The 26,049-nt window shown below is 44.9% G+C and overlaps 1 protein-coding gene across 1 annotated transcript in view; it reads right to left on the bottom strand.

Moving 5' to 3' along the window:
* The window catches only part of T265_03869 (hypothetical protein), a gene marked incomplete at both ends in the record, with an annotated part of 61,924 nt that overhangs the window by 14,756 nt on the left and 21,119 nt on the right, over positions 1-26,049 (bottom strand). The window contains 3 exons of the mRNA XM_009168450.1: positions 3,654-3,902; positions 18,501-18,671; positions 23,018-23,316. Coding sequence (XP_009166714.1) covers positions 3,654-3,902; positions 18,501-18,671; positions 23,018-23,316 — 719 coding nt within the window. The remainder of the gene's footprint in view (positions 1-3,653; positions 3,903-18,500; positions 18,672-23,017; positions 23,317-26,049) is intronic.

Genomic DNA, 26,049 nt, shown 5'->3' with positions numbered 1-26,049 from the left:
ACAGTTTCGTTCACCGATGATTGGGGGGTAAGTAGCTGCGCATTGCACGCGCGAGCTGGTAAATTGGTGCATAAATCCAGCACTGTCAGTGAGTTGTCAAGCGGGGGGGGGGGGGGGGGGGAAAAGAAGCAGACAGACTGCTACACTCTGTTACACGTTAAAGATAGTGCATCTCAGGAGCGAACCACGTGATATTTTGCCCCTGGATTACGTTAGTGTCAAGGGCTGTCAAATGAAATGGTATGTTTACCGGGCTCATATGGGTAGCGACATGGTCCGAAAATTCCCAAGTATATATAAATACTAAAGACTTACAGATGTCGCCAAATATGGATTTCGACTGCTGCCATTATTTTCCACAAGGGCTTACAGAATACCGGAGAAGGTCCATCGAATCGACATTCTCACTTAAAGCCTAACAACTTTGACATTCATTCGTGCTATTAACTACCAGGATTGGACAAGGTTCACTTTTATCTCACCCTCTCAGCTGTTTCTACGGTTAAAAAAACGTATTGTGGTCATCATGCTAGGGCTCTTCTGAAAAGAAGCTAATGCTGGCAGTTCTGAAATCAACTAGCAGTGACCAGACGAGGTGAATTCACCGGACTCAGTCTGGAGGTAACTATTCGTCCGTTGTTCGTCTTACATATATGGGCGAGTGAATCAGGTGAACGGTAATCAAAAGTCGTGAGACTCGACGACAGTTATAAAACTTGCAGTCGAGTAAACCAACGAAGTGATGAATTGGGCAAATTCAATGTTTCATGGGCTGGAAGGTGGTTCTTATATGAAAATACCCGTTTCAATTATTCAGCTTTGAACCATCCATGAAAGGTACATCCCATCAGCTACAGCTACATTCAATGAAAATGGGAAGATTAGGAAAGCAACGCTTGGGCATTGCGGTATTGTTTTCATCGTATAGCGAAGAAACTCAATGGTTACGCGTCGGAAGCGCAAATGACCACTTGATCCATGTCTGTCAGATTCATCAATAACAAAACACTGAACGGTAGCCACGGTTAGCAACATCAGACAGCAATTCGATCACCAAACTTTGGACCTGACCACATCTTCAATAGAACAGCGTCACAAATACATCTAGCCCATAACAGTAGCCCTATCTCACTTCAAAGAAACGTTCGACTCTGTGAAGAACACTCTTGAAGTTTTTTAAAGTTCCATGTGCTCCTTTTTCACATAGTTACGGTCATGCTAGGATGTACAGAGAAGAGCCCAACAGTTTAACCAAACAGAGTTCCTCGCGTTGCTCACTCACCTCTTTTCCGAGCAGTTTAGTTACTGTCTCCAACAGTAAGTGTACTCTAGTATAGGTGGTGAATTTGGGTATTTAAGTCAACCTAGAGAAAGATTAGCTGTTTTAAATTATGCGGAAGATATTTTGTTAGTTGAATAACGAACAACCGTAAAAATCAAGTGTGGACCCGGTTTTAGCATGAATTTTGCAACTTCGATGTGCTTTAGCTTGGTGGTCAGCTGTACAGGCCATTGTTGCACTATAAGGGATCATGTCAATGCACACATCATCGAGATACGAGCTACATTCGCCAGCTTGCATCATTTTTGGAGGCATAAAGGGCGTTTAATGAAGCTAGTGGGTCGTGTCTACAGAACAACTGTCAGAGTCGTATGGCCGTGGAAGTTCACGCTTCCTGTTCAGGCGTATCGAAACATTCGGTCGCCGACGTCTTTGTAACATAGCATTTGTTAAATGGATGCAACACATCCTTGCAGAAGCAGTTCGTGAGCCGATACTACGTAGTCAGCTCGAGATAGCTCAACGATGAAGGCGCAAACTTACTGCACTTGAAAGGGTCCTGTTGAGGATTGAACAACACGGCTGTATCCTAGTTCTCGTGCTTTCTTCAGGTGGCGTGGCATCTGCGCCCCGAAACGATGTTGCAGCTGAACGATTGTATTATTATTGTTAAGTCATGAATCTGAGTTCATACAGCAGCAGACAAGGATCGCCAAGTGAAGATGGTTGAGACATGTGCCATATGTACGCAGCCATCAACTGCCTGACACAGCATAATGACTGTCAAAAACCCAGGTTGTCGGAAAGTTCGTGCGGGACAGGTCACGAAACGACAACGCGAGAGGAAAGTGGCTACTGTTAAGTTGACTTCTATGGAATCTTCGCAGATTTCCGGCTTAAAGTCAAGTGAACCTCACTGCATTTGGCTGGCACACAGCCGGACTACCTGACCACCATTTGTCTATCATCGTGCGTCAGGCATGTTTGGATTGAAATAGGGAACTAAGCCCGCTGAAACTGTCCTAATAACATTCCATGCTCAGGTGCTCTCAGTAAATGCAAACAACTTGCTCATGATCATTTTGCCTAAGGACAGACAGCTTCATGCAGATATTCTGCACCCTTCTTTTCCACGCTCCGTAAGAACTTCTTTCTCTGCAGTATCTGTTCCCAGATATTGCCGTTCACGAAAATGATGACGATGAAGAACAGAGTTGCGAGGGGTGGTAACTGTTCTGATATCAGCTGGCGTATCTATGATAGGTGGTAGGCAGCGACAAATGGAGGTAAAACCAAATGTTTATCACACCGGACTCGAAAAGGGATACGAAAATAAACCTGACTTTAAATAACAGCCGGAGGATCATGTGCTGAATTGAATATGACTGAGTGACGCCCAGCGCCAACTTGACGAGCGAGAACCGACTGGATTAAAAGTCAAGTTGTTAGAATACATACTGGTAACTCGCTTCTGGAACTGCGCTGAAAAGGCAGATACAGGGAATGTTTTTATTCAGGCCTACAAAGAGGGTGGTAATGGTACGCTAATCAGACGCACGACTTTCAGGAATATTGCGATAGTACGGTGTACGAGCAGTCATGAAAGCGGAAAAAAGAACAGTATTGATTACCAGAAGAGCCACGCCTTCCAGAAGGATGTCCATGCGACCCTACCCCGCCATATCTTGATTACCGACAGCTTCTTGCTGCCTGTGTATTTCCAGCCAGACTGCCTAAGCGTGTGGAAATGCTTGTAAAAACCTGCCCTGAGCCCCTTCTCTGGCTCAGCGTTCTCTTCAGTATAAAGATCTGCCTGAATAAATTTAGACCATTGTGCGACAAGCTGCGGAATTTTACACTGGCGTCACTCTGAGAAGACCGATCAGTGACCGGTTGTCACAAAACAAACGGTCAATATGGAAAAATTGTTTCAAAAGGATCACTGAGGAAATGTAGCATTTCCCAGAGCTCATCGGTAGGGAACAGGTAAAGAGAGAGGCGTCACTGAAGAAGACTACAAAGGACTTCACAGGACACCCGCAAACATCAAGTAGACGGATAAAGTGCGTATGGACAGTGCGTATAAAGTGAGCTTCACCGATGAGGAACAAGATGGTGTCTCGGCTTCCAACTACCTAATACAGTTATCATTTTTCAAAGGGAACATAGAATCGCTCTTGTAAGAAGGCTACTGCGGTGAATAGGAGATTCAAAGGACTAAACAAATGTGCTAACTCCTAAAGGGCTTTCTCTCCTGAGGTTTATTCCCCAAAGATAGGAACAAATGTACAACAAATTTATCGTTGGTTGTGATTCTAAAGTCGGGCGAGTCATCCTAAAAGTATCGAGAAATGGAGCCAGTAAAACAGACCTGTTCAGCTATAAGTCGCCATCCATAGGAGTCATCCGATCGGTCAAACTCGAACGTTTCACCCCATAGTGGATTGAACGGTTTCCCTGTACGGATCGCAGTGGTGGCATAGCAGCTAACAGAAAAAGCGGCCACCCACGCCATTTGTTCGACAGGATCCTTAGTTTCGCTGGCTCGGTCGAGAAGTTCCGAGTACGTGAGATCTTCGCTTGCACGTTGGAGGAAAGAGATGGGTTCATTGAAGTTAACCTGATTAGAGTAAAAGTAAGAGTAAATTTCTGGTTATAAGAAAGCACGGAGGTTATGGTTGTGTAAGAACGTTCCGTGGTGAATAAGCCGGATATGAAACAGGAAAACCACATAAAACGACAGGACCAGGACAGCAACTGGATATGCAAGCGAAGCTTTATTCTACACCTATCACGGAAGCGTTGTAGAATTATCGCCTAAATACCACCCGACAACCGGTACTCAAACCGGACAGACCTGAACGCAATCAGTTATCTGGACTTATCAGCATCGGGCAAAATATTTCTACTTAAACTTCGTGGGCAGTGCCCTTGGGACGATTATTCCTGTCAGCAAATATCAGTGTTAGAGTTCCTCTTTTAGTCGAGTTTATCAATGGTGCGTAATATCGGTCATACTGGGGGAGTGAACTCCGATTGTCTCTGTCTGTATTAAGATCACACTTATGTACATGACTCTGTTTAGAGATCCAACGAATAACATCCGTAGATGAAACGGCAGAAATCTAGCACTCAGGTAGCAAAAATAGGATGGTAGTAAACACTGAGATTCTTGACCAAAATATTCGATTTTTAGTGCACGAACATTTGATCAAGTACACTACTGAACGGTCATAAGAGGTATTCAGTCAGTGCTAAAAATAAAACAATAGTCAAACAGTAGGATTCTTTTCGTATAATTATAATAGTTATTAGACAACTGGGAGAAAGCAGGAAGACTAAACTTGAGGATTCTGAATTAGCCTTCCTCTCCCTCGCGCATCCGTCTGTTGACTTGTAGGTGAGAATTTTGAGCTGTAGGTTCGATGTGAGGTACCTGTAACAGACCGCTTGCCTCAGCATGGGCAGCCAAGAGCTGTCAATTGCTCCTGCATTCACCAACACTTACTGATAATCTATCTATCTCTAAATCAACCTCTTCATAAATTAAAAGCCCCCCCCCCATTGTCTATACTACCTTTCACAAAAACAAAAGTAGCACTGTCATTGATCCAGAAGATCTGCAGCCTTCAGTACCCGCAGTCAATGTCATACTCGGCAGACGACATCCCCTGCTGAGACGTTAATTGCACATTTCGCTACCACACGCTGTTTCCAAAACACAGGACTTCAGTCCGGTCGTTGATCTCGAGCGGTTTAGGACAATCCCGGATATTCCACACTGCCCTCACTGGATATCCGGTTAATACGGTGCGGCATCCGAGCATGGAAGCTGCATCCTGTCCCAGAGCTGAAAGGGTTTCACTGGAATGAAATCCAATAAATTGGTCGCCAGCGTGCTGTTCAGTTGACTGGCTCAATTAAGACGATGTGAAATAACGCCCGCAGGTGCCATGGCAGACTGGATTCCAGAAGCTATGTTTTCTACAAGAATTTGTCACAGTTGATTTGGTCGGCGAACGGCTCCGACAAATCTGATATGGTCGGTTAATTTGAATGTTAGGGTCGATCAAATCCTGCGGAATCACACTGACTTGGTGGCAGTGCTCACCCCGCACACTCACACGACTGAGCGGAAAGCGATCTCAGAGGAAAGCGGTCTTCTGACGTGTGAATTAGGTGCCCTAATCGGCCAAAACTAAATCGGCATAATAGGTAATAGTCAGCCAAATACCGTTCAAATTCGATGAAGATTCAGTATGATAGGCAGCTAACCTAATAAAATCAACAAATTCAACAACAAATCAACACACTTCCAGATGGTATAATGGTCCCTATTCTCTGGGTCCACTTTACATTCTTTGTAATTCCCGTGACCGCAATAAACAATAAGAACAGAACGGCGGATAAAGTTTGCGCGGCTGAACCAGCCGGAATGTAGTCAGCACACACTTAGTGGTATTCAACAATACTTCAGATATTGATTTCGGCGCACTATATTGATTTCTATTCGAAGGGATGTGTGAGTATATTGAAAACAGATTTCGTTGTAAATACTAGTTACTTTTCATGATCTTTACCCAAAAAATATTTCACGGAGAAGCCAACTAGTCACATAATGAATCAGATGTATCGACCCAAGACTGAAGAGAAAGCGGAGTATATTGACTGTTGGTAAACAATGTTTGGAGAAGTCTTACTGAGGAGGACCTTCCACAGAGACAGTTAGTTGGAATACCAAAAAGCAAAAGGAACAGGGGATCTGCTGACACCCACCTATGTGAGGCAATGTTCAACAGGTTGCTTGATTGATCAAAGTGAAACAGCCACAGCTGAGGGTTGAAACACAAGTCGGCTAGTTAGGCAATGGGAGAGGTGTGTTGTTAAAGCCTGGCCGCCGTTTGGATTGTCCCGCTTCTGACGAATAACGGAGCCATTTCTAACACTGCTTTGCCAATAACAGACGCACGTGCTGCACAAATAATCCACTTTTATTCGCAGCAAACTCAGCTGGTGTGTAAGTGTTGAGACAACCTGGTTAGGGGACGAGATACAGCAAAATTGGGTCGCGTTGGGTTGTGTACTGCACATCGAAGTCAATTCCATTCGTATCTCCTCACTGATAAGCCTGCAAGGTTGACACAAAACCGCTTTCCATACGCTCGCCAGTACTGCCCCATCCGTTCGACTCAACTCAACTCAACTGCTTTATCTGCATCGGTCTCTGGGTAAACCGATATAGAATTCTTGAGCACTTTAAAGAGATTGCAGTCGACATAATCTGCTGCTACATGCATAAGAGAACATAGTGTTTGGATCTTTGAAGTCACTGTATTTCATGGCTGACAGTGAGAGAAATAATGAACGCGGAGTATGTGGGTAAATCCCAAACGGCTTAGAAACAGTGCAGCGACGGTTGCACTTTCGGAGCATTTTTTTAACTCCGTGATGTTGAAATCTATTGCTACTGGCCCTTCATAACTGTCTATAACTACTGATTACTTCCTGCCTTGTACGATTGGCGTCGATGGATTGGTGTCCCATCTTGCTTAGACCCAGTTATGAAATGAGCATCACGGTTATCGATAGCACGGCTAACCTGCAAACAGAAAGCCCCATCAACTGCTGTCGGACCGTTAACCAGCAGCTTGTGGACTGTTGATCGCGCTTGTTAGTCGCGTGCCATGCGCGCAATTAACTGCAATGCCCAGACTATTGGCTTAGAAATAATTTAGTGCAGGCCACAGCTATGAGATTCGAGTTGCTGTGCCAGGCCCGAAGGGCTAAATAAGACCACCGGAGAACGTCCTAATAAGACTATACCATGATCTCAGCTGAATTCCAAAACAGCCAGCAGTGAAGCTTGAGCAGGGTTCATGGATGGCTGAGTGCTTTCGGACCGCGAAAGCTGCAACCACCTAACCAAGCACTCTATCGAACGGACAATATTTTGGCCATTTCGCTACGGAGAAACGGTTTGATGATGCACTCCGGTGCACCATTCTGGACAAAATCGTTGTATAAAGTTTAGGCCCACTCGCTTTCGCTATCCAGTTGTTGCACGAAGTACTACGGTATTAATGTAGAGGCGCACCAACTAAACGTTTCTACTGTAATTTGGATAGTCTATGGAAGCTGTGTTAGCGAATAGCTTAGGACTGATACTCGAATTCGAAAAAAACTCGTTCATTTGATATTCAGAATCCACAAAAAACTGACTACATCGTTCTCTATTAATAACATCGACGTGCGAAGATGAGTGAATGGGTTTAGCAGTGGCAAAAATGTCGACAATCCAAAATGAGATGAGCCAAAGTATCACTAATGAAATGGTTTAAGGCTTCAGTCTTCCACAAAGGGACCCTGTTTTCATGACGCTACCTCGAAGATGTGCAGCACGTGACAACCAATAAAGGGCACTGAACTACAATATGGCAGTTCTTATCCCAACAAATCAGAAGTCGTGTATCCAAACATCCGTTATCAGTCCGAGATGTAAACATAAGACAAATTGGGTGAACTACTAATTATTTGTACACTAATTACCTTGTTAGTAAGAAAAATACCGAACAATAATTAGTCATTAGGTCCCTTTGGAAGCTTGCTTCACAAGCAGACACTATTAGCTATGTGAAGTGGCCGAAATGTCCAGTCAGCAAACACGTAATGTTTGAAGTGTCGAGATCCGTTACTAACAGAAGAGCCTGTCGACAGAGGCTACGGATCTTAAAATCGGTTTTGCTGACCACAACTAGGCTCGAAATGCTCGTTCGGCCCCTGGAAGGCGTCCGGGATTCAGATGCACAACCAAGAACACTAGGAACATCTGGAACCGAAACCGCCCCGCAGAAACATCCCTGCGAAAAATCTAAAGTTACTGTTATCCGGGAGGCGTTTCCGAGGAACAGATCAAAGAATGAGGCAAAGTAGGAGAGTCTCGCAAGTCCCATCAGTTGAATGAAGTCATGAGGATGAAATAAAGGATAGTGGGTGATATGAAAACCTAATTTATTGTACTTAACTGATATAGTTCATCATTGAAACCTAGCATTTCACAGCACTAACTGAAAAGTTGAAAAAAACCACAGCCTTGGAATTTTCGTGGTTGAGGTGCAGTGCACAGTCACATGACTACACACAAAAATTCACAGGTGTCGAAAGCAACAGATGTAAATAATTCTAAAAATTCACAGTCAGTGCGCGTCAAGCACTTTATCCATTGCGACTGGATAGGGGATTCATGGTTGAAGAGAATAGTTGAGGCATCGCTAAGATCTTTCTTATGAATTTGGTGATATCACCTGGACAACCAAAGGTTTTCCAGCAACGGCATTTTGAATAACATTCGAAATGAAAAGTGAGGCAACCTTTGTGCTGAATTTGTGGAATATAACAGAGTTTTCTGTTAATAATACCTCAAGTTGAAAATAAGCACTGAACTCTGCGATGTTCAAACCGTTTTAAAATGCCCTTCAGCAGCCTGCTGCGAAAAGACGTTGGGCTGAACCCATTTGTAGAATGGGCGAAAAAGCTACATGTCAAACGCCCGACGAAACGGGTGACAGGAGTGGGACGGAATTCAGAGCTTGACAGTTTGGAAAAGTGGATAAGTTGTTGTACATAAATGGTTTCGTTTATAAACAACAAGTTATTCGGAAATTTCACTGTTAGGGTAGAATGCCATTTAGAGCTTTTGCACATTTTGCAGTAACCTATTAATCGAACTCGATGGCCGTACGAGAGGATGAATCAAGTTAATTTGCCTTAGACAAAGCTCAGAAAGAACGTTTCGTTCACTGAAATATGATGAATGCCTCTCAGTAAACGGGGGCGAGATGGCCGAAGTGGTTAGAGCGCGGATTAACTAACCTGAAGGTCCGTGGTTCGAATCCGACCTCCGCCACTCGACTTCCCCTGTCTAGGCTTGGGCAACCTGGGCAGTATCCAGCCCTCGTGCTCCCTTAGGGTGGCATGGCAGCTAGGCACCTGGAGGGTGCTACAGCTGAACGCTTTTCTCAGTAAACGGTGAGGGGCATGTTCTGAAAGCGGTGGTGCCTTCCGTCACGAACGGACCGGACCTTCCTCAATATCGACGATACGCTTACTGACTAGATAAGGTCCAGAGAGTAACCTGAATGCCTTCTGTTTGTCTGAGAGGCTCCAGTCCTGTTGTGCTAAGGACTATTTCTATGCAGGACATTAGTGTAGATAGTAAGAGAATTGGTTCTGTGGAAAACACGGAATACTCCGCCCTACCACTGAATGTTTCATAGTGATTAGCGACCCAGTGCCGTTGAATCAGACCATCTCGGATGACGAGCACGTTGTTCCAGCGGTTGTTCGGGAAGTGATCGAGGACTTCCAAGCGTCCTTTGGATGGATAAACGTTAAGCATTACTTAGAAGCTTCCATTGATAGGTAGCGTTTTCAGCCGGTTTCCAGTGGAAGCAGAAGGTTGCACATTAATGACAATATTTATGAACTACATTATCTTATTTTACTGCGTGCCTAATTTGCACGTGACACAGGCCTTGATCGGCCAACCTCGACGCACTTTTCATCATTTCTCTTTCCACTGACTAATTAGTGCAACGGCCCAAACACTTATCGTTCCAGTACTACGGAGTGCAACCCATCTAATTGGATTTATCAAGAGGCGGTCAAATTCACTTGGTCGCTGAAATCAACTCTGGGCCCAGCACTGGGCTATTTCTAACACCCAGTGGTTCGGTAAAAAATCGTTCAGCTCTAACATTCTTTCATGCGTAGCTGCCGTGCCACCCGAAAGAAGCACGAGGGCCGGGATCCAGCCAGGTTGCCCAAGGGTTGCCTAGACAGGGGAAGTCGAGATGCAGGGTCGGGTTCAAACCACGGCCTTTCCGGTAAGCAAATTCGCGCTATTGCACTTTCTTCAGGTTCCATAAGGGGATTTTCCGACTAAATCTGCGAACGCGTTTTTTCTACCCTACTGACATTGATCAGTAAGCATCACCATCCCTTGAAGCAAGCTGCTATGCTATCTGGCGCTCTCAAGGTTTTCAACGGTAGTTCACTAGTTATAGCTCAAGGCTAATCACATATTTTTCTGTGCGAAATAGGCGGTCGGTTTCCGGTGAAAGAACCGCGTACTTCCCGCACAGTGGTTCTAACTGTCACAATTTCGTACGTCGACGGTTTGGGGACATAGGGTAGGTAGTTGAGACAGTAGCTGATATGATTGATGCATAAATACAGGATTGTCAATGAACTTTTAACTAAGAGATTCGGAGGGGAGCTTTGCATTGGCTTGATGCACAAAAGCCATTGAGGGCGCGACTGGGCCGCGTCTGACAGTGTCTTCAACCATCGATGTGCCCCACCTAGGAAGATGGCAGAGTCCAGCGCAGGTGAGTTTGATTGTAAGGGCGCGCACTTCGCTGCCAAGCAATCAATTGAAGTCCCCTGGTTCGTTTCCACCATTTGCGTAGTTGTGCGAAAAGAACCCTTCAAGGCATTCGCGCGACTGGTATATGAAGCCCGTGGCCAAGTCGGTGCCGCTATGGAGTCTGGCTGTCATTCTTCCGAAAATCATTCAATGTACTTCAGCATTGCTGATCCGGTGTTCCCACCAGACTCAAGAGATGCTCCGAAGACATCGAGAGTCAAACACTGAAAAACTTTACGTCCTTGGCGTGCAGCGGCCAGGTTTTTGACTCGTATAATGATATGGAGCCCACCGCAGTATTGTAAACTCGACCCTTGACGGATAAGCTGATAAAGGTTCACAAAAGCTGTTCTGGCCTTTTCAATCCTGATGGAAATATCACCGTTCGCGAGACCTCCGGGACTGATACAGTTACCCAGGTATTTAAATTCGTCTACCACCTCAGTCGGCTTATCCGCAGGTATGATTCGAGCCCATTCAGATTTGCAGCCGTACTTCTCACTTTTCAGGTGTAAAGAGCATGCCAAACCGTGAGGCAGAGTTTAGATTATTTAATATTGTTTGTATTACCACGATACGAAATCCAAGGGGAGCCACATCTTCTGCGTAATTGATATCTGTGAGCGGACGCCTCAGAAGCAATTAGACCGAACTGGCATCACAGACCGGTAGTGAGTGTCTCATAATCATAACGAAGCTGAAGGGGAAAGGTAAAAGAAGACAGCCTTGCCTGACACCGCTTGACGTCGTGAAACCAAGCAAGAGTTTCCTGTAGTGGATCACATGTCCACTGGAGTTGGCGTACTGCCCCTTATGGAGCGTCAAGGACTTATGGAGTAAACAGTTGCTTCACAGACAGCGTCACAATGATTGACGGTTCACAAGGTCAAAGGCAGCTTTCAAGTCAAGGAAGACAACCATTATGGGTTGCTGGAAACAGTGCCGCTGTTCCAGAATCTGTCGGAGGGTGAAAGTGTGATCGACGCATCCTCTTGCAGGATGGCACCCGGCTTGATTTTCACGGATCTATCTCTCTCTATATTCAGTTAACCGTTGGAAGATAAGACCAGAAAGCACCTTCGATACCAGTCACTAGGCTGACGCCACGGTAATTTTCACACAGCTTCCGCATAACCTTTTGAAGCTAGGAATAACTGTCGACATGCCCGATTTTCCAGGCAATTTCTCTTCGTTCCAAATAGCACCAGTAAGTTTCGTCACATGAGATCCTTCACCTTCTTCGAAAAAGACTGGATACAGACCGTCCGGTCCTAGTGCCTTTTCAAGTTTCAGTACGGATACTTTGTATTTTATTTCTTTTTCCAACGGGCGCATGCACTTTCTGCACAGACAGGGTTTCAGGATGCCAGCTAAACTGTTTTTTTTCGAAATATTCGGCTCATCTTTCCAGCCGACCCTTGCGAGTGAGCCACGTTTTCACTCATTGTTTCACTGACCGTTACGTTTTAGAGGTCAATCCATTGTATCGTTTGATATAAGGCACGGCGATAGCCGGTAACAAAATCCTTCTCGACCTCCCGAGCTTTCGATGTCCATCAGATATCTCGGTATTACCTTAAACTCTTCATTGTTTGGCGTCTGAAGAATTTGTGTGCGCCGTCATACTCGTTGTCTGCTGGCATCCATTTCCTGGCATCAATCATCGATAGCGATCTCGACGACATCCAGTGGTCTTGTGGTCGAACAGGAGAAGTCGGACAGACAGCACTAAACGCCACTAAGATAAATCCTTCCACATTTTGCCACTCTTCACCTACATGCTCACTACTAGTACAGTATTGGGATAGCTCAGATAGATACTGTTGAGTTACGGTAGTTTTTCGAAGAAGGTGAGTTGGGATGTTTGCAGCTGACTTGCGAGGGCCTGAGGGGAAACGAACCGTCATGCGAGCATGCAGCAAGGCGTGGTTAAAAAAATCGTTCAGCTGTAGCACCCTTTCGGTGTCTAACTGCCATGTCACCCGAAGGTTGCACGAGGGCTGGGATACTGCCAGGTTGCCCAAGCCTAGGCAGAGGAGTCGAGAGGCAGAGGTCGGGCTCGAACCACGGACCTTCCGGTCAGTAAATTCGCGCTCTAACCACTTGGGCCGTCTCGCCCACGCAAGGCGTGATTGGAATCAAGCTGTGTGCCCCAGAAGGAACGGCAGTCTTGTGGCTCTCCACCCATGGCTACGTGACCCAACTAGGTGCACGGTTGATTTGGTGGCCGCCAGGCGATGCAAAAGTTTATGGTGAAAGTTACTGCTGGCCAGAAACGGTTCACGATCAGCGCATAACTGGAGGAAATTAGTAGTGCACGTACAAGTAGCTCCTCTACACCGACAAAGCAGTTTATTCCAGGAACCTGTCCGTATGCTAATTCGACGGTGGATGTGGATTAAGCCAGCGCCCCCAAAACAGACCAGCACGTTAAGCGTGAACCGATGTTGTGGACTGTACAGGTTTTTTTCGAATGCACCTCTTTCGGAAAGACAGATTGGTGTATTGTAAAAGTACCTTTTACACCATAGTTTCCCTCCTCTACTCGAGTTCCCCGAGGATGGTCAATATGTTGTCTCGGTCACTAAGGCTTTATACTGATTTTCAGAACGATTCAGAGATTCATATGAGCATGACGAGAAGCCTTTCAAGAATTATATGGTCCGTCAGCAACCTCACTTTTGAAACACAGATCAATGTCTCTCCTGCCTGTATCGGCCATCAATTTAACCATTCATTATCCTTGCAGACGAAGCCTCATAGATGACCTAATATTTTAGAAATAGATTCATCATTCGTTTCACAATGCCGTATCACAAGTACGGAAAGAGAACTGTATCGCTTTGATTACACAGCACACCAAGAACTTACTTCTGACATTCCCTGTGCTTGTAAATGAACCATATCCAGTGCCTCGTAAAAGTCTGAATATCATATAGTAAAAATGGTTTAGTGAATGCGCTTGTTGAATAGTTTATCCTGTAGGCCAAGGTAACCTATGCTGAATAATCGAGGAATACAAAGTTATTTCACTCTTCCTGGAGAACATTAGTTCATATCTTATAAGTCCCGAATGAGGTTCGGACCCACGACTTTTTGAATGGGAGCTGAGCGTTATCTTTCGGCTGTCGGAAGTTGATCGGCACTGTTCCTAAAAATAACCAGTCGAGCCAATACAAGATTCCTGTATCCAAAGGTCCGATCAGTGAGCAGTAGAGATTTTGCACCGTGAGACCTGGTCTCGATTGGTATCCCAGGTGAAGTTTTCTCAGCGGAAAGAAACATATGATTCGGTAGAGTGTTTTTTTCCGGAGTACACTGAGGAGTACCTGGTCTCGATTTCTAACATATCTTGTCAAACTAAGGCTGTACTGGTACCTTCCACATCTCTTATGTTGGTATGACATGATGGCTTGTCTATTATTTGAATAACGAAAAAAAACACAAGTTTCCATTTACGAAACGAAACCAGTCACGGTTTACGCCGTTGGGCAAAACATACCGGTGGGGACTGAATGAGAACGCCCCACATTCCCAAACCATGTGGCTTTTTCAACATAAATTTCTCATTCCAAAACTGACACTACTTAAATCCATAAGGGAAATTTACTGAGTAGTTTAAGGATAACGCACAGGAGCAATGTGGCTAGTTCTGAATATCCCCCATGACTGCATTCAGTTAATGGTCCACAGCACGAGAAAGAAAAGAAAACTACTTCAATCCATTTCAATGTCAAAGACTAGCGCTTCATGGTTACAAGCAAGAAGCGAGAAAAAGGCCCATAATCGGAGACTAGGTCACACACTTCGCAATCATTCAGGAGATTCATCATAAGAGAACACATAAACTCCACAAATCTTATATATGTCAGCACCGAAATGAGACCGGCGATTTTTTGTGCACCATTATTGTCTTTGACCGGATAAGCGCACATTTGGACTTAAATACTTGGAACTGTCTGTGAATCTTTCTTAGGAGCATGTCGTAGTGCTGTAATGAACTCGTTATTTGATATAATGGATAAACAACTAATTAGTAAAACAAAAGTGGATGTCAAGCCGGATGAAATAAAAGTTACAAGCAACGGCTAACGAGTGAAAAAATCGTTCAGCTGTAGCACCCTTTCGGTGCCTAACTGCCATGCCACACGAAGGTTGCACGAGGGCTGGGATCCTGCCAAGTTGCCAAAGCCTAGACAGGGGAAGTCGAGAGCTAAAGGTCGGGTTCGAACCACGGACCTTCCGGACAGTGAATGCGCGCTCTAACCACTAGACCCATCTTGCCGGCTAACGAGTGTTTGTTTTGGAAAATGAACAAACTTTCCCAAATGGTTGTAGCAGCAGTATCGCATCTAGGCTCAGCATGCAATCCGGAAACGGGTTAGGAAGGATGAATCAACATCATCATCACATGGGTGTCTCAAATCAGCAAACACAACACGAGTCTTACAGGTCCGTGTATTAACTTCTCCTGTCGAAACTCTAACAACATCCACGACACGTGAAACGTTCCACAACCCTGAGCGCCCCTTTGCATTGCAAGTGGCGTGTTCAGTGACCGTGTGTTCAGAAGCATGACGTTACACCTTGTGGGTGCAAAGGTCATGGCAAGTGACTTTGGTCAGTTGATCCAAAAACACCTGCGCCTTCTTTTCCTCTTAAAGGGAAAGAATGATGTCTGCGTAATTTGGATCGATAAGGTTTTCGTACGCGGCTGGTCGAACAAGGGTTTGAGGCCTTTCCAGCGTTCCCCTCACTATCTTGTCGGTCAAGAAATAGAACAGGGATAGAAGGGGTATTCCTGCCGGAGATCACGTTGTGTATGGGAACTTTTGGACGCCCACACGCCCAGAAGGTTGAGAATACAGAGACATCATATTGACAAACTTCGATGGGCGTTCCTTGCAAACCAAGCGACTTAAGGATAACAGACACGTCAAATGAGTGCAATTCACGTTGGAAATCCGGGGACGTTAAATTTGTGGGTCGCTTATACGTATGGCGTGGTTCCAGTACCTGACAGAGTGCGAAGATTCGATATACAAAACACCTACCAGACCGGAATCATGCATAACACGCTCGAGACAATGCCTCACGGGCTGCCACAGTGACAAAGAACAAGTGACCTGAACAATTCCGTTACAAATGGAGCCAAGCTAATCCTAATGTGGTTGCTGAACTCACTGCGAGCTCCTTCTTTGAAAAGGGCACTGTTACTGGTTCTTCACATTGTCTGGGACAGTTTTCTCTTTCTAGATGGGGACAAACAGATCAGACAAGGGTTGACAGCAGTTCAACCCCATCTTCGAAGAATGTGGGTGGGAGTTAATTCGAGCCACGAGCTCGGTGGCATTTATAAACCTAAAAAACGTATGGGATTTCATTTTCACCGTCCCAGGTTTTACTTCAAATCGGGAATCCGACTTGCAACAATTTGTCGACTGTCTGCGACGCTATCGAAAGGCCTGTCTCCGAACTACACGGAACCCTCATGGAAGTTATGGCTACATGACGCTCGTGATAAAAATGCTCGGTGTACTAAGACATGCACTGATATCTGTAAAGCAAAGTCTATCAGCACGTAGAAGACGATGAATGTTGTGATCTAAACGAGGACCTACTCCATCTGCATACGGTGATACGATAAGACTTCCCTGTGCTACTATCACCAAAACTCTTTTAGTAGATCATCGTTCGAACCTGAGTATATAAGACCGTCTCCATGAATTAAACTCGGTTAAACCGCAATGAATGCCCTGAAATGCTTGCCCTATTGAGGATGAAAACTGTACTTCTGGGTATTTTGTGTGTGTTTGAACGGTTGTGGAATGAGTGGATTGAGATGTAACGAACCAGCATGTTGACTGGTGGTGGTAATTGAATGGCCATGCAGGTTCACGTGGACAAGTTCACAAAACACAATCTGGCAGCACAAACGTTGGAAAGGCAACGTTCAAGACCATGCGTTCACTTAGGAGCAACCAAACTCTATAGAGTAAAATCAATAGCAAGGACAGCCAAGCCATCTAGAAATACGAGTTCAGTTAACGCTGTTTGATAATATGGGTGCACAGACTTTGCTTCGCAGTGTTACTCCTCAACACTTCATAGGTAATCGGGCGTCATGGCCAGAAGTGCAGTAACCTGGGTTGGAGCGATAGACTGAGGGTATGCTTGAAGACTCGCAATTTAACAGTAAAACTTGTTCGCCGTGTCGACGTCGTAGGAGGCCTTCAGGGAAGGGATGTATAGTCCACATATACATACCACAGGTGAACGGCCTCTGTAACTCTTGGCAAGGAGTGAAATCAGATTATCAAATAACGTAATATCTTCGATGCAACAGCATTTGATTTGGGCACCACAAGTAGCCAGCTATGGCCGTTATCACTCAACTCTTCTAGATATCTATTTGTCATAGTGCCCTCCTGCAACCCGACTCGCGCGCCTCTGACTTACACCGCATATCAGGGTGGCAACTGGTGGATCTTGGAGCCGACGCCGAATGAAACGAAGCTGGTCTAGTCGTATAACAATTGTGCATGCAAATGCTGAGCGAATTTCGAACCCTTGGTGCGATGTCCGACACCAGGATTTCCTATCGTTCTCCGAAATTGCACACCGAAAAGTTTGGGTCTGCAGACCTGTTCACATACCATGACATCTACCGAAGCTGTGACTGTCATACAACAAATGAAGCCAATGCACGCACACTTGGGGCGCGAGCAACGTTAGCCAGGTTATCAGACATACAACCAAAAGCAAAATTAGCTGACGTTAAAGGGTCGTATATACATGCCAAATCCAACAGCGATCTTACGTTATGTTCAGGGAAACTTGCTCCCTCCGGCCTGCGAACCTTAAATACCTTCAAAAGTTTGGGCCTCCGTAGCACAGCAGGGAGTTTCAGAGTTGCACCGTGTACGTAGCGAAGTGTATTTCGTAAAGAATCACAGTCATTGGAGCAGTACAAACTCAAGAAATGTCTACCGAAGAAAGGAGTGTTTTGCGTTTCAGACCACTGTTGACTGGGAGATCGCGCTAGACAGGCTGGGAGATGACAGCGTGAACTGAAAGCGACAACAATGAAAATTGAGTAGCATGAGGCCTCCACACGTTCCGGGCTACGGCCCACAAGGTCCTTTTTGCAAATGACTGAAAGCGCCGAAGAACATAGCGCACGAACCTAGCCGGGTAGTTCACAAGACATCCCCTTTTAACCCGATTGACATGACGCTCAGACTTGCTCATTTCAATGCTGTTAAAAACCATAGGCATAAATTTCCCGATCATTTCTCCTGAGGACATAGGATTGCTTTGCATCAATTACCTACGTTCCCTTTTTATTTGTACTGCTTACTCTCATGGGACGATATGGTTCAGTGATAAGAACGCGAATTTACTGATCGGGAGGTCCATGGTTCGAACCTGACCTCTGTCTCTCGACTTCCACTATCTAGACTTTGGCATCTTGGCAGTATCCCAACCCCCGTGCTTCCTTCTAGTGGCATGACAATTAGGCACCGAAAGGCTGAACAGTCTTTAATTTCTCCCATGACAGTTTAGCGCCAGTAGATACTACTGATCTACGGCTGTTAATGACGATGTGTTTCAGAAGATTCCCGCTGCGATGGACATTCTCTTAATTGCCACTTTTCTGTAACTGACTTCTGCCTTATCCAGGAGTACGTGGCGTAGTGTAGTGTGCATACATTTCACACATGGTCCCACCTCTTCGATAACGCAACGAACCCATAAATATGAGCAAAATAATAAGTGGAAATATCAACATACCGGAAGTGGGATCTTCGTAATGTCCTTGCCAATGCCATTTTTGATTATACTCCACAGATTGAGGGCGATTTTAGGAGATGGTGGGATAGTGGTACGTCTTTTTCTTATTGTCAGGCTCACAGGCGGCACGCTGGGTCGTGTAGCCTCCGTATAGGTTCCTCGATGGCGCTCCTGTTTGGTAAAACCAACCAAAGGAAGTTCAGTTCCTAGAAGAAGCTGTATACGTGCGAGGAATGCGAATGTACGATGACAAAACCAATGGGTGCCCAAAAAAGTTCACATCCAAGTTGAACTCATTTGCCTCAGTATTAGGCAGTGCCTGATATTAATCGGTTAGTCACAAGTTCAAACTTCGCAAAGGAGATGACCTTAAACCTGAACAAATCAAACACAGTCGGTTGGTTTCAAGGACTTCAATTAACAGATGAAATCCGACTATTAATAGATTAAAGCGGTACGGACGAAGAGCAATCAAGAAAGATGTCAGTTGGACAGACACACCACATCGAGTTATTGTTGATTACATAGTGTTCGAAAAATCACCACCACGTTCGGGATAGCTTAGTGGTTAAGAATCGAACTCACTGACCGGAAGGTAAATGGTTCGAAAACATCCCAATATATCGACTGCTCCTGCGCAGGAAACAAGGCAGTACCACAGCCCTCGTTCTTCCTTCAGGTAGCGTGGTATCTAGGTACCGAAAACGTGCTACAACTGAATCATTGTCGTTTTATTTTTTTCACCTTCGAGACCGACCACCTAGGAGAGGCAAACCACAGTTTGTTCAGACTCATGTTAACTATGTATGGAATGTGAACATAGGAACAAGTGCAAATATTATGCTGCTAGTGAGATCCAATTCAGAGAAGAATAGATTCAAGAAAACAATACCTTCCCACAAGCAGTTTTTAACGACCACACTGGAACTTTGGTTTACGACGACAGGACCTACACTACTCAAGCTATGTGGAAAACGAAAAAGACATGCTACACGGCTTATCTACTAACATAAAGGACTAATATTGACTCTATTCCTACTCACCTTCATGCCATAAGACTGCAGGGATGATTAAAACAGCGTATTGAGCTAGTGCACATGTCAAAGCAGGAGTTGGGATAAACCCCGTGAGTTTTTCAATCACCTAGGTTGGTGTGACGAGGTGAGTCGCATAAACTGTTTCCACCGATCACGTGGCTCCTGTTGCCAAAAACGTGGACTGATATTCCATAAGATGTGAAGCAGGAACACATGACCACTAAGTGACGGTGTAAGCAAAGAATTCTAGTGTGTGTTGATTATCCCCACTGGCATCCGAGCAACACAAACTTCGTTCGAACTCGAGGTTAGATTATTTAGGTGATGTACTTCGATTAAACCGAAATGAGATACATTCAAGAGCAAGGTGCGACGACACAATACACTGTAGAAGAACAATATCACGTAAATTGCTGCGTTCAGCGCGGAAACACTAAATACAACGGTTTCCGACAGAGCTACAAGCCATATGACCTGCGCCTGATTGCTGGGTTAGTAAAGAAAGTTAAAGCGTACATAGACCTTATGCATCTGACCACAACCTTGAACGCTGTGTCAGGACGACAGTGTAATTTATCCAAGCTGTGCACCAGTGAAGTAGATGACATTCCAAGACGACTTTTCGCGATCCGGTTTAGATAAACAGGAAGCCACAACTCTAAAACTTCTGTCAGAAACATCACCACGTACCTTACATGTTCACATTTTTATACAAGTTGATTAGGGCCGTAGTAAGGTGAGATAGGATAAGAAATAACTATTCACTTATACAGGGTCAGTAGTTTCAATAAGCAGAGGACTTCGTTGCGCAATTTGGGTGTGTAGAACATTGTTCGTTTGTGGACCAACTTTCAACGCGCCGATCACTACCTAATAAAATCAGGGAATACGTAACCAAACTGAAGGTTACGAATGAACCGGCGCACATTACTTTTATGTATTCCACCCAAGACGGACTATTGAGGAGAAGTTTCTACGGAAGACGAATCCTGGCCATGCATTGTGCGGGAAACTGCACAGAGAGTGAATAAAGATACGAAAAATATCTTCTTTAGGAGGAACTAACACAGATATGTACAAGTATCCTAGTCCATGTATAAAAATATTATTGTTCTGAATAGACCAGTCGTTTAGCTGTACCATCCTTTTGGTGCCTGACTGCCAAGCCACCAGAAGAAGGCACGAGGGCTGGGATACTGCTCAGTCAGGGGAAGTCGAGAGGCAGAGGTCGGGTTCGAACAATGGACCTTCCGGTCACTAAATTCGCCCTCTAACCACCGAGCCATCTCGCCCCGAATCGACCATTACATGATTCGAACAGGAATTCTGTGAGAAATTTGCAAAGGTTGGCTGTGTGGTGTTGAATAAAAATAATCACGGATACACTTAGGAATGGAACGTTTTTCTGCACATATGCTAGGAAGTGCATAATCATACACGGAGATCTTAGTGCGGATCCATTCACCTATGAATCTGAATCGGGAAACGAAGACGACGGAGCTCTGGGGTATGTGATTATGCAATTATTTTGCAACAAGTTTCCGAATTTTATTGAATTTCTGTGGATGCGACGGTAGAGATCGTATATGCGGATAGGCTAATTTACTTATTATTCACTTATTAATTGACTGACTGGCCTCTCACTTCTATCGATTGTCTTCCAATTTTTTCCGAAACGGTACTTACTTACTTACTTTACTAGCTTTGCTTCGGCTACCGCGTGTGGTCGCACAATTAGCTCTTGCAGTGTTTGATCCTCTCGTGAAAGTAATACCAAAACGGCTATGTTTAATCGGTCGGTATAGTCAAGTCAATACACCTCATAAGAGTCATCATCATCATCATCAAAGATAGCAACACCAGTGTTGGCACTTATCCTTCACTGCCGTATATGTTGTGTATGTCATGGTTTTACGAGGGCTGGGATACTGCCAGGGCGCCCACACCTAGACAGGAGGACGATTAAGGTCCTCAACCAAAGCCTTTGGCTCAAAGCCTAACCGCAAGGCAGCGGTGTTTGGCGGGAAATGCAAATGCATTACCATTTCTACGGAACAAGTCGCCACATGTTCCAACCCCCAACCTGGAGGACCAGGAGACTGTGTTCGTCGGACCTCTACCCATGGACCAACCTGGTATGAGAGACTCTGTGAGTGTCGCGGGACACTCTCCAGTATAGCTCAATGGGTCGCCGAGGTACACAAACCGCCACACCACGGTAAGGTCGAGTCTCTTCGTGACGGTACCAGTCTCTTCTGATAAGAGTGCATAACTGTAATTCCATAAATAATTTTGCACATCTGCTTGCTCCCTTTCAAGTAGATCCTCACAACCCAAACCAAGTGGTTGCTGAATACATACACATGGTGATTGAATTAGATACACAAACCGGTAAGGATGTCTAACAACCTGATTATGCGAAACGCTTTTTCAGCCAAAACAATTTGAGTGTACTATGTTCCAAAGATGGATTTACAAGGATAGATTTGGTTGAAAAAATGAATTCAAGTTTCCAGGTCCTGTCGATGAGCAGAGTTTGAGTTAAAGAATACTTGCGAAAGAAGAGGAAAATTTAGGACCAGATGACCTTACGTACTACCATCATGACCCCATGGAGGAAGCGTTTTGAGCGGCTAAATTCAGCACGGCGAGTTCGTAATGCATTCGGTAGCTATTTTTAAAGAGACAAAGAGCCATTGAGATCCTGGACGGAAAGTACATGGCAGTATCATATGTGGTGCGACTGAATAGCTACCGCTTTTGAGCAGCAGCTGGTGATTCCAACGGGTATTCATTTGTTATGGGATACAAGAAGTGTAGTTTCGGAATTTAATTATTGAATCAATTGGCTCACAGCCCACAGGTGGACGTCATCAAGAGTTTCTGGGGATTCGTGGTGAGGAGTGCACGGAGACAACCATACCGTCTAGACGATCAAATTGAATTCACAAAGTAACGCCAAAGGCAGTTATAGATATATCCGCACTTTGATTATGGTAAACTTATATATTTCACTAATCACGAATTACACACGTCCCACTTTCAGGTGATATAGATGGTGTGTATTAGGCTTCTTTTTTGCATTCCACAGAACGCCTTGATAGTTCACCGGACTTGTGCGTATATATTTATTCAGCGATTAGTTAGGAAACTTATTCCAAGATTCGACAGGTAGAAGATATGCAAATGAGAACTAATTATACTGTTAATCAACCGCTTATGACCAAAAGGTCAACATTTCAACCACAGAATTGAAGGTCACAGGTTTGAAAGTGAGTTTGGTGGGATGCACACTGATGATACTTTCCAACAAAGATGAAACAGCTGTACAGTGCTTCACAGCAGATACCAAACGAAGATTTAAGTTGAGTTTGATACATCTAGAGTCATGTGAAATGAACTCGAAATTATCGTTGAGTTATTCTCGAAACAACAATACTGTAAGTCTGGTAACCCACACCAAGATTCCACTGCACTCACCGAGGTGGCTGGCGGTGGACGACGTAGTCGTAGCTCCGATTCTGTCGACCCTTCCGCACAACTATCGGAACCAGAAGACTCATCGACGCTTTCTAGACTAATGAGACTGGTCGCGGAAGCGCGCACCCCTTCGGTCCTTGGAAGTGGTAGCCGAACTTGCGTGGACTGATTTAGGTCGGATGCCGAAAGAGCTTCATTCGATTGGTACTGGATAACCGAAACAGCGTCGAAAAACTGATCATCTTCGGTGCTGCCCACCGATTCCAATTGCACACTAGCGCTTCTCTCGAATGTGTCCGCTAAAAGCAAGACAAAATCAGCAACTAATGAATAGGCACGAGGAAAGAAAAGTTGGATACCTGTTGGAGGAGCTTTTGTCCGAAATTTGAGACGGGCTGGGATACGCATTTCAATGGAGAAAAAATAAATGGTTCAAGTGTGGCACCCTTCACGCGTACGCATAACACGCGAAATCAGGAGAGCACGAAGGCTGTCCAATTCGAAATGAGATCAATCAAAAATCCGGAAGCAAACTAAAGACCTTCCGGTCCGCAGTTCAGACGTTGCTCACTTAACTACAATGAGTCACGCCCGTAACGCCTGAGCATACAGGTTCAACAGTAACAATAGTGATCAAATAAGATTTTCTTAAACAGGTGGTGCAGACCGAATGTAACACTCAGATATCCTCTAGAACAACCTTCTGGAGGTAAAAATACAACTGGTGGCACTCGGCTCATTAAGAATGGAGGTTACCGATGGGACATAGACACTAATTATAAACTGGGTAGCATATCAATAAGAAAATTTCTAGAAGCTAACTGCGAATTAACTTTAAATCCAGGGGTGAGGAACTTAATGGCATTTCATTTCACATAATCGATTCCGATGGACAAATTAAAATAATGGGAAATGCACGACATAGGGCCTACATTTGTCAGTTACCTTTGTTTAACTTTCTAATGAAGCTTTGCATTCGCGGACGGAATACCTGAAACAGGAACTCGCCTGTAACGAATAAAAGCTGATGGTACAATAAATTTGGTATATTGTTGCCATAACTAGCGGAGCGTTTGTTCTTGTCATGAGGCCATCTCTCGAAAAGTTACCCGCGATTTACTAATTTCAAACCGAAACTACGAATAAGGTTCTACTCGGAGGCTGAAAACACGAAATATTTGTAGCTGCGTGGCTCCATGGATTATCTACAAACTTTAAATGAGATGCTAAACCACGAGCCAGCAAACGTCATGAAAAAAGTGAACGTCAAAAGAAGAACAGTTAGTTGACTACCTCGATCAAGCAACAATTTATAAGCTGTAAAATGGGTGCCACATGCACATTAGATCCAGTTGCTACACTTTCGTGCACCAGAAAAAGGGAGATTGTGGGACAGACAGCCAAGCACGGGAGGCGATGGCATACCCAGTTAATTCGAGAACTGTGTAGCTGCGCACTGAAGGCGATGCACAAGGGCCACTGACTGCGCCATTGGGCCAATTTACCAGTGTCATTAACCGTTGTTGAGTTCAGTCTCAGGGTTTCCATCTAGAGAGGCGGTACTTGTCGACCCGACTAACTGTACTCATTGGTGTTTTCATATTTCGTTGCCAGGTCATACATACACTGTCCACCACTTGGTCGCTTCCAATCAGCACACGGATGCGCGAAAAGAGCTCCGAGAGGTAGACCGTCTTCTACCATGTGGACTATTCGTCATAGGCAGCCTAAACTACGAAGCATAAGTAATTCATCCATCGCGGGAGAGTTCCTTCTCCTTAACACTATCTGGAGTACCTCAACAGTTCCAATCCGATGTTTCCACCAGACCCGACCAATGCATCGGAGAGACCGGTGGTCAAACACTGACATCTTTCCTGTGTCCTCTCCGAGTAGAGGCCATGTCTTTGATCTACAAAGCAGTACGGATTGCACTACCACAGTGTAACTTCTCCCCTTGACAGACAAACCCATGCCACATCGGTCCCACAGGTGTCCGAGTTTGGCAAAAGCTGCTCTAGCCATTCATACTCGAGAAGTGGTCTCATCTCCAGCCAATCCACCGGAACTTATGCAGCTACCCAGGTGAACAAATCCATCTACCACGTCGATTGGCTCGTCTACAAGCATCAGGTTGGGATTTCGTCTAACCCAGTCTTGTAACGGCACTTTACACATTGCAGGTGTGAAGCACAGGTCAAACCGTTCGGTAGAATTATTTAGGATGTGTAAAATGGTTCGCATTTTAGAAAGGTCTGAACCAAGGAGAGCAATATTGTCCGCATACTCAATGACTGCCTGAACCAAGGCAATATTGTCCGCATACTCAATGACTGCGAGCGAACGCCCTGGGAGACTTTCGACCGCCAAGGTTTTAAACAGAGGCACAGGCACTTTAATCAGTATAAGAATAACAAAGTTGAATAGGAGAGTCGAGATAGGGTAGCCTCGTCTTGCACCATTGGTTGTGGTGGACTTAGGCGACAGCTTGCCGTATACTCGTACCCGTTCACAGGAGTTCATATACGGTGCCCTCATGGGAGAAATTATGATGGGACACTCTTGATCGATCTACACATACGAAGTTTCGGACAACCATGACCTACACAACTAACAATATTCTCATGCCACATCGGCCGTCGCGTGGTGCCATCAGCCGGGTCGCCTTACTTGCTGCATACAGCAGGGCGGGTGAGCGAAAACAGGCTACTGCTGACGCCGTGAGATTCGCACCTATTGTTTTACTGTACCAAGGTTGCTCTAAAAACGTTCGGAGCCGAAGCAGCTTTTCGAAAATGTAAACTTCATTTACGAAATCTATTTTTATTCTTGGACCTGATGTCAAAGTCACTTTCAAAGCTTTTTCTTAAGTCCTAGTTTGGGTGTAGGTAACCGCCTCAATCGAATGTATTGACGGATTAGCTTATTTTCTCCTGGACCGATACACCATTCATTCTGTAGTAAACTATGTCCGTTGTTTTGGTTGACTTGTTTGTATTATATCACCATTACCACAGCCTTTTGGCTTTATA

This window comes from Opisthorchis viverrini (assembly GCF_000715545.1).
Source record: "Opisthorchis viverrini unplaced genomic scaffold opera_v5_57, whole genome shotgun sequence".
NCBI classification, from domain to species: domain Eukaryota; kingdom Metazoa; phylum Platyhelminthes; class Trematoda; order Opisthorchiida; family Opisthorchiidae; genus Opisthorchis; species Opisthorchis viverrini.
This window is presented reverse-complemented; position numbering and strand designations above follow the sequence as displayed.